A 9,809-nucleotide genomic window follows, 5' to 3' on the forward strand; every position below is an offset into this window, starting at 1 on the left:
AGAGACCCCCACGATATCAGGACTAGGATCCTCAGCCCCTCCCTTCTCAGGCAGAGGGATGCTGGCAGGGACAGGGTGAGCCTTCCCGCGCTATGGTGAGTGTGACCTCAGGGCTGGAGAAGCCACCTTGGCCCAACCTGGGCCTTAGGGCTGAGATTCAAAACTGAGTGTGGGGAGAGTGACAGTGCAGAGGGTCAGAATATTCACCCCAAACCACAGGGCAGTGACTGATTTGGAGGGAGATTGCGGGAAAGATGTTCAACTCTATTTTTTTTTTTTTGCACTGGGGATTGAACCCTGTGTCTCGTGCATTCAGGAAGCATTGTACCAGTGGGCTACTCTGCAGCCCTTTTAATTTTGACACAGGGTTATCTCTAAGTTACCCAGGCTGGCCTTGAGCTTGTAATCCTCCTGCTTCAGCCTCCTGAATAGCTGGGATAATAGGCGTGGGACACCATATTTGTTTTTTTTTTTTTAAAAAGATTTTATTTATTTATTTATTTATTTTTTTTTTTAGTTCTCAGCAGACACAACATCTTTGTTTGTATGTGGTGCTGAGGATCGAACCCGGCCGCACGCTTGCCAGGCAAGCACGCTATCGCTTGAGCCACATCCCCAGCCCCGGGACACCATATTTGGTTATTAGGTCATTTAATTTTTTTTTTAGTTGTAGATGGACACAATACATTTATTTTGTTGATTTATTTTTATGCGATGCTGAAGATTGAACCCAGTACCTCATACATGCTAGGCGAGTGCTCTACCACTCAGCCCCAACCCCAAACCATAGATCATTTCTTTATGAGAAAAAACTGGACGTGCAATTCCAGGGCCACAATAGGACTTTTGGTATGTGGTATTTGGGCAACTTGTGTGCTCTTACGACATGCCAGGCAAGGAAGGGCAGAGGACCAACCAAAGCTGTCACACGGCAGCACACAGTGCTCATTCTCCAATTTTTAAAAAAATTCTTTTTTATTAGTTTTTATTAGTTCGCTATGTTTATAATGACATGATTGTACAAGCATGGACTAGAATATGCTTCAGTTTGGTTCCTAGTACTTCCCCTTCCTCTCTTCCTCCTTCCCCAGGTTACTTTTTCTCTGTTCTATGGATCTCTCTTCTATTTATTTATAGTTTTTTTTTAATACTAAATTCTCCATTCTTGATTGGTGCCAACGTGATACATGAAAAGTGCTCTCTTTCAAAAAATCGAGTTGAAGTCCACATAGTATAAAATGAAAATTAAAGTGGGCCATTCAGTGTTACTGGAGACATGCATATGTTGTGTAAATACCACTTCTTTCTAGTTTCAAGATATCGTTGCTGGGTGTGGTGGCACAGTCCTGAAATCCCAGCAGCTTGGGAGGCTGAGGCAGGAGGATTGTGAGTTCAAATTCAGCCTCAGCAACTTAGTGAGACACTTAGCAACTCAGAGAAACCCTGTCTGTAATAAAATACAAAAAAAGGTTTGGGGATGTGGTTCAGTGGTTAGGTGCCCTGGGTTCAATCCATAGTAAACAAAACAAAACAAAACAAAACAAAACAAAAAACTAACAAAAAAGGAAAGAAATGGCCATCATCCCCAAAGGAAACCCCTAACTCATATGCAATCACTCTCTATTCCCCTCCCCCAGTGCCTAGCAACCATGAAGGTGCTCTCTGTCTCTTTGGATTTACCCAGTTTGGAAATTTCATATAAATGTCATCATACAATATGTGGCCTTTGGTGTCTGGCTTCTCTGACTGAGCATCCTATTTCTCATTGGGTTGTGACAGGTATCTGAATGTCATGGTTTTATGGATGAGTCATATTTCATTTTAGGATGTGCCCTGTTTGCTTATCCATTCATCAGCTGATGGACATTTGGGCCATTTCTACCAGCGAGGTGCTTGTGAGTGGTGCTGCTATAAACATCTATGTGGAAGTTCTTATTCAAAAAACTGTCTTCAGTTCTTTTGGTTCTATACCAAGGAGTGGTGATGCTGGGTCCTATGATAACCTACGTGTTTAATTGTGAAGGACAAGCTATCTTGCTTCAACTTGCATTTCTTTGATTATCACAAAACTAAAATATCTTTCCTCCAAATGGCATTGGATATTTGCATTTTCCACTTGCCAACGGTTAGCCTTGGACAACAGGGGCCTCTGCCCTGCTAGTGATGCTTCTAGGGATCCTACTCTGGCCCTCTTAGGTCCTATCCCACCCCAAGGCACGTATTTTTCTCTTCCTGTAAGGGTTACAGCTTGCAGTTTACCACAGCTGCCACTAGGTGGCGGGAAAGCCAGGCCTCTCTCCCTACCCATCTTTTCCTTTCAAAGGAGGCATTCCAGGAACTCGAGGCTGAGCCGTGCTTATCTAAGCCACTTAACTTAAAAAAAAAACAAAGCCAAGAGTATGTGTTGACCTTGAGCTTGCACCCTTGTGTAATCAGTGCTGCATAGAACCCCACAATTGTCTGCTTAGGTGGTTACCAGCCACCATCAGGTCTGAGGTGCACCCCTTGTTTGAGTCCACCCCTCTGCCGTGGCCCACACTGCTGGTGTGGGCCCTGGATGTGGCCAGGGAGTGGCTGCTGGTGGAGGCTGCAGCCTGTAGTTGCCTGTACAGTACACGTGAGGCCTCTGGAGTGCTGGCTGAAGTCTGGGGTGGGAAAAGAAGGGGACAGGCCATGTTAAAAATAGTTAAAAATAGGCTGCGTGAGGCTCAGGGTGCTTCCCATACCACCACAATCTTCTGCTGTGGACCTCTGAAGAGACTAGAAACTCCATATTTGAGTCTGACTTTTTTTTTTTTTTTTTAAAGAGAGAGTGAGAGAGGGAGAGAGAGAAAGAGAGAATTTTAATATTTATTTTTTAGTTATTGGCGGACACAACATCTTTGTTGGTATGTGGTGCTGAGAATTGAACCTGGGCTGCACGCATGCCAGGTGAGCGCGCTACCGCTTGAGCCACATCCCCAGCCCTTGAGTCTGACTTTTCAAGTCATCAGTAAGGTATGTTGTTGCTATTATTATTTGTAGTGCTGGGTATTGAACCCAGGGCATGCTAGGCCAGCACTCTGTCACTGAGCTACCCTCCCAGATCAAGAAGGTTGTTCCCTAGGTAGGAAGTTAGAACCCAGGTGGTTCTCTGTGCCTATGGATTCAGTAACCAGGGATCAAAAATGTAATCAGGCCTTAAGTGGAGTCCTAGAGTCTTGGTTTAGGGTCTCATTTTGCTTTACTTTCATTTTATTTGTATTCCTGTCAGTATTTCTTAGATGATCCAACATAACAACTATTTACATAGAGTTTATATGTATTAGTTATAAGTCATCTAGAAATGATTTAAAGTGAAGAACAGGCAGCATAGGTTATATGCAAATACTGTGCCATTTTACATAGGGGCTTCAGTATTCCTAGATTTTTGGTATCCATTTGGGGAGGGGGTGTGTGTCTCTAGAACAAATGCCCTGTGATACCAAAGAAGAGCAGTGTAATTCATTTAACTCCTATTTTTTCCCCCTGTTGCTCGTGCATTTTATTTTTAGAATTTATTTATTTTTAACTTTAAATTCTCAGACATATGGTGTGTGTGGGCCTTCAGTTGAACTATGCAAATGATGGGGCTGTGTGGGTCTACATGTTCATTACTTTCTTAATGATTTGTAAGAGTTAAAAATAGGCTGGGTGAGGGCTGGGGATATAGCTCAGTTGGTAGAGTGCTTGCCTCACATGCACAAGGCCCTGGGTTCAATCCCCAGCACCACACACACACACACACACACACATACAAAAAAAGGAAAAAGGCTGGGTGTAGAGGTGCACACCTGTAATTACAGGTACTCAGGAAGCTGAGGCAAGGGGATCACAAGTTTGTGACCAGCCTGGGCAACTTAGACTAGATCAGTGACAGAGTGTCTCTGGCTACAATGTATGCAAAAAAAAAAAAAAAAAAAAAAAAAAAAAGTTAAACATGGTGTAGAATTGCAACTTTCTTCTAGTTTGTGATTTGCTTATATGTTTGTCTCAGTTTACTAAATCTGTGAGGTTCAGGAATTCCACCTTTTATATAGTCACATCTAATTATTGTTTTCTCTGGGAAGTCTTCCATATAATAGAGTGTGTATCATTTTCTCTCTCTCAAGTTGCTGATGGTCTCTGTGATATTGTTTAATTTACAGTAAAAAGGCTCTGTAGACCATCTTCTGGACATCTCTGCTCAGTATGCCTTTTCTTAGATCTGGATTTCTTAAGTGGAGTCCTAGATCCTTGGTTTGAGGTCTCATTTTGCTTTAATTTCTGAAGATTTGAATTATATGAATCCCTCTGAGAATCTCACTGGAGTTCCTCCTAAGTTGAATGTCTTTTCAATTTTGCTTGTGCTAGAATAGGGTGTGGCAAATTATAGTCTGGGGGCCAAATCTGGCCCCCTGCCTGTTTGTATAAACAAAGTTTGATTGAAACACAGCCAGGCACACTCATTTTCATAATGCTATGGCTGCTTGTGGACTGGAATGAGAGAGCTGAGCATTGCGGCAGAGACTGGACAGCCCACAAGCCAAAATACGCCCTCTCCAGCCCTTGACTGAAAACATTTGTCCCTCAGGGCTGCAGCCACAGGCTGTATGTTTCTTGCTTCCTAGTTTCGTTCTCTTCAGGAAAAACGGGCATCCCTCTCTCACCACCTTTTGCTCCTTTTCTTTCTAACCAGAATCTCTCTCAACTTTTTAAAGGATATTTTTAGTTGCTTGTGTCTACTTTATTTATCTCCACAGTCAGAATTTAAAATTTATGTTTCCAAAGTGAAAATGTTAGCCAATTTTCCAAAGATTTAAGTGCTGCTCTTCAGCTATGCATGAGGCTGTATTGTCGATGAGTATTTTCAGGGCCACATTCATTCAGTATTCTTCTCTTCTTGTAATGGTTACAGCTTGCAGTTTACCACAGCTGCCACCAGGTGGCGGGAAAGCCAGGTCTCTCTTCCTACCCATCTTTTCCTTTCAAAGGAGGTATTCCAGGAACTCAAGGCTGAGCATTGCTTATCTAAGCCAATTAACTTAAAAAACTATACACTTATTTTAATTAACGTACACAGGTTGTACATAGTTATCTTGTCAATGTTGTGATGTTTTGAACTGTGTAGACATCATGGAATGGCTACATTGCACTAATTCACACATGCATGACCACATATACTTATCATTTTTTTGTGGTGAGAATACTTACAATTTACTCTCAGTTATTTTGAGCACTATGTTATTGTGAACTGTAGTCTCCATGTGTGCGATAGGTCTCTTAAATGGATTCCTTCCATCCAGCTTAAGGTTTCTAACCTTTGACAAACATCTCCTTAACTGCTAACCTTCAAACCGCTGGTAATGACCGTTTTACTATCTATTTCTCTGAGTTCAACGTTTTTTAGATTCCACAAATAAGCGAGATCATGTGGTGTTTGTCTTTGTGTGCTTGGCTTATTCCACTGAGCCTAAGGTCCCCCAGGATCATCCATGTTGGTGTGAATGACAGGATTTTCTTCTTTGGATCACAATTTCTTCATCCATTGATCTGTTGATGGAGAGTTAGGTTGCTCCCATGTCTTGGCTATTGTAAATAATGTTGCAGTGAAAACCAGAGTACAGATGTCTCTTTGACATTCAGAGTTCATCCATTAACTATTTGATTGATTGATTGATTGCAATGTTGGGAATCAAACCCAGGGCCTTGCTTGTACTAGGCAAGTACTCTACCACTGATCCAAAACCCATAAATTAACTCTTGATAAGCAAGAAAAGATCATCTTAGGACCATTTTCCTTATAACAAGTCCCATGTTTGAAATGAGTGCAAAATGTGTTCTCTCACCCCACCCCCACACCTCCTGAGATAGCAGGTTAATAAATTATGAAATGATAAAGCTATCATCAATTTCAGGATCTCTCCTGAGGCCCCATCATTTGAATGAAATGGGTCAGTAACCTCAGAGTTACTTTTCAGTTGATTTACCCACAATTTTTCCATAAGGCACAGCACTCAGGACACGCAATAGTCTTAGAAGGCTCATGAAGTTATATTAATTTCTTCTAAAATCTGAAGGGAAAAAAATGAACATTTAGAGTTGAAGATTACATTCACCTTGACACAAGTACTGTCATTTTCCTGGTACTGGGGATGAAGCCAGGGTCCTCTACCACTGAGCTACATCCCCAGCCCTCCCCTCCTTATTTTGCACCAGGGTCTGGCTAAGTTGCCTGGGCTGGCCTTGAACTAGTGATCCTTCTGCCTCAGTTGCTGGGATTATAGGTGTGTGCCATGGCGCCCTGATTATTTCTTTCTCCTCCTCCTCCTCCTCCTTCTTCTTTTTTTAATGAGAGAAGGAAAAATGTTGATGCAATCCTGGGTAGTAGGGTTTGTCTTTTCTCTCTCTCCCTCCTTTTTCTTCCTCTCTCCCTCAATTCCTTCATTCTTTCACCCTGTTCCTTTTGGCAGTTCAGGGGGTTGAACCCATGCAGGCAAGCACTCTACCTCTGAGTTGCACCCCTAGACATTTAAAGTGCTATTGGGTTTATTTCAGGTCTCAAAGTTATAGATGTCGCCTTCTCAGGGGTTCTTTTCCCCATCCTCCTGCAGACCCTCTACATTCCTCACCCACATTCCCTGGGCTCTTACTGTTTTCTTGCTCACCAGACTGACCTTGAATACTCTGTACATTTGACAAGCAGAAAGTGTTTGGAAACTAACATCTGCTAGGAAAAACCTTCAACCAATGACTAAGTGGAGTTGGAGCATGAATACCCCAGCCCTCTGGCCCCTCGGGTGGGCTAACACTGGGCTGTGTGTTCCTCAACCCTCTCAGGCCCCAGGTGGAAAGAGATTCCAGTTTCTCAGATAGGTCATTTCTTTGTTAATACTGCCTGTCTCCCTTCCACTTCCCTTCTTGTTATTTCTGGGGTTTTGAATCCTTATCTAGGATCCCTTTCTAGGCACTTTAAACTAAGATAACAATGTTCTTACTGCCTTCCGCCCACCACACCCCCAGCATCTTCTCCTTATTTGTTCCTATGATTTTCTTACTCATTAGTCAACTGAGTGATACCAGGAAAACAAATGACTTACCATTTCTGTCTGTCCTGTTTATAAAACAGGGATGACTCTGCTACCCCAGTACACCTGAGGCCAAGCAGACTCCTCTACTTACTGCTTACTTAGTGCATTTACTGTCCTCTCTTCCCAGGCTCCAGAGAAGCAGAGGGGAAATGGGACATGGCTAGTGACAGAGTTCGTGCTGGTGGGATTCTCCAACCTTCCGCACCTGAGGACCACATTCTTCACATTGTTCCTCCTCACCTACCTGGTCACCCTCAGTGGCAATGTCACCATCATCACCATCATCCACAGGGATCGCACGCTCCACACACCCATGTACCGCTTCCTGGCGGTGCTGTCCCTCTCTGAGACCTGTTACACGCTGGTCACCATCCCCAACATGCTGGCCCACCTGCTGATGGAGAGCCAGGCCATCTCCATCTCGGGCTGTCGGGCTCAGATGTTCTTCTTCCTGGGTTTGGGTTGTAGCCACTGCTTCCTCCTTACCCTGATGGGTTACGACCGGTACGTGGCCATCTGTCATCCCCTGCGCTACTCAGTGATCATGAGACCCACCGTTTGCCTCTGCCTGGGAGCCTTGGTTTTCTGCTCTGGGTTCTCGGTGGCCTTGGTCGAGACCTGCATGATCTTCTCCTCGCCCTTCTGCCGCGGAGGCCGCGTGGAGCACTTCTTCTGCGACATCGCCCCGGTGCTGCAGCTCAGCTGCGCAGACAGTGCGCACAGGGCGCTGGGCATCTTCTTCCTGAGCGTGCTGGTGGTGCTCTTCTCCTTCCTCCTCATCCTCCTGTCCTACGCCTTCATCGTGGCGGCCATCCTGCGGATCCGCTCGGCCGCCGGCCGGCGCAGAGCCTTCTCCACCTGCGCCGCGCACCTCACGGTGGTCGTGGTGCATTTTGGCTGCGCCTCCATCATCTACCTGCGGCCCGACTCTGGGGCGAACCCCGCCCGGGACCGCCTGGTGGCTGTGTTCTACACGGTGGTGACGCCGCTGCTCAACCCCGTGGTGTACACTCTGCGCAACAAGGAGGTGAGGGTGGCGCTGAAGAGGAGCCTGGCGCGCAGCGGCGGGCTTTCAAGATGAGGACTGGCTTTGCGCACTGTTCACGAGGGTCTAGGTTCTCATTAACGGGTGCCCCTCCTGAGACCCAGATCCCCCACCTGGAAAACGGAAGCCAGTCCTACACCAAACGAAAAGGCCGTTATTGACTAGTTTCCGAGACAGTAAAAACTCAATAAAAGATGATTTTCCCCGTGGTTTTCTTGGTTTCAATGATTTTGAAGCGATGCAACGTAGGCACCAGGGAAGGGCGCCCCTGCTGCCGCCAAAGTTTGGTGCGCACTGGTTGGTCCGCAGTGTGGGGTGGGTTTTAGCCAGAAGAGAGCAGGGCTCGCGCTGTGTCCAGCACCCATTCATTTTAAGAGGAAATTCATTTTTTTTTTTTTTTTGTACAGAGTGTTGAACCCAGGGGCGTTTAAAGCCCTGAGACACATCGTCAGCTCTTTTAACATTTTACTTAGAGGCAGGGTCTCACTGAGTTGCTTAGGGCCTCACAAGTTGCTGAGGCTGGCTTGGAACTGGTGATCCTCCTGCCTCAGGCTCTGAGCCCCTGGGATTAGAGGAGTGCACCATCCCCCCCCCCCCCCCCCCCGCCCAGCTTACTTTTTTTTTTTTTAAAAAAAAACACGGGATCAAGGCTGTCTTTGTTCATTCTTCCTTTCAAAACCACACTCTTAAGTTGTTTTCTTTATCAGCTTCTAGTGCTTTTCCTCTTTTGTCCTTGATTTCTTTTGTATATGCAGCAAATGAGGGATGAAGCATTTTTTTTATATTCATTTTTTATTTTTTAGTTGTAGTTGGACTATTTGTTTTCCTATGTGGTGCTGAGGATCAAACCCAGGGCGTCGCTCATGCTAGGAAAATGCTCTCCGCTGAGCCACAACTCCAGCCCAAGCATTCTTTTTTTTTTTTTTTTTTTTTTTTTTTTTAATTGTGGCAAACAGAGCAAAACAAAACAAAACAAAACAAAACGTATTATAAACCGTTCCGTTTCTATAATTTTGCAGTGTCAAATTCAATGGCATTAACTATGTTGACAATGTTGAGCCAACATCCACCACTACCTCCTTCCAAAAGTTTTTGATTGTCCCACTGAATGTCATTATATCCATGAAGGAACAACTCTCCCTTTCCCCTGCTTCTCAGTCCTGGGGAACCCCTAATCTACTTTCTATCTCTGTGAATGTGCCTAATCCTGTTATATCCTCAAGTGGAACCACACAATGTGTGTCTTGCTTGTTTCATTTAGCATCATGTTTAAGGTTCATCTATGTTGTAGCATGTGCCAGAACTTATTCCTTCTTTTTTTTTTATATAATTAATTTATTTATTTATTTTGGCGGACACAACGTCTTTGTATGTGGTGCTGAGGATCGAACCCGGGTCACATGCATGCCAGGCGAGCGCTACCGCTTGAGCCACATCCCCAGCCCAAGAACTTATTCCTTCTTACAAATGAAAATATTCCATTGTATGGATGAAAATATTCCATTGTATGGATGAACCACTTGTTGGCAACAAACTCTGTTTGCTTCCACCTATCAGGTATTTCGAAGAATGCTGTTGTGAATATTTGTGTACAAATATGTGTTTGTGTCTCTGTTTTCAGTCCCTTTGGTTGTATAAGTAGGGATAGGATTTCTATATCAAGAGGCAATTCTAGG

General features: G+C 44.4%; 1 protein-coding gene across 1 annotated transcript; it reads left to right on the plus strand.

Annotated features, from left to right (window-relative positions):
• Positions 1-6,487: 6,487 nt before the first annotated feature.
• LOC144253823 (olfactory receptor 10T2-like) lies at positions 6,488-8,169 on the plus strand. The gene is made up of 2 exons (XM_077796489.1): positions 6,488-6,493; positions 7,216-8,169. Exons 1-2 carry the CDS (start codon positions 6,488-6,490, stop codon positions 8,167-8,169), a joined length of 960 nt encoding a protein of 319 aa, XP_077652615.1.
• The last annotated feature ends 1,640 nt before the right edge of the window (positions 8,170-9,809 follow it).

Source organism: Urocitellus parryii, chromosome 3 (assembly GCF_045843805.1).
Source record: "Urocitellus parryii isolate mUroPar1 chromosome 3, mUroPar1.hap1, whole genome shotgun sequence".
In the NCBI taxonomy this organism is placed as follows: domain Eukaryota; kingdom Metazoa; phylum Chordata; class Mammalia; order Rodentia; family Sciuridae; genus Urocitellus; species Urocitellus parryii.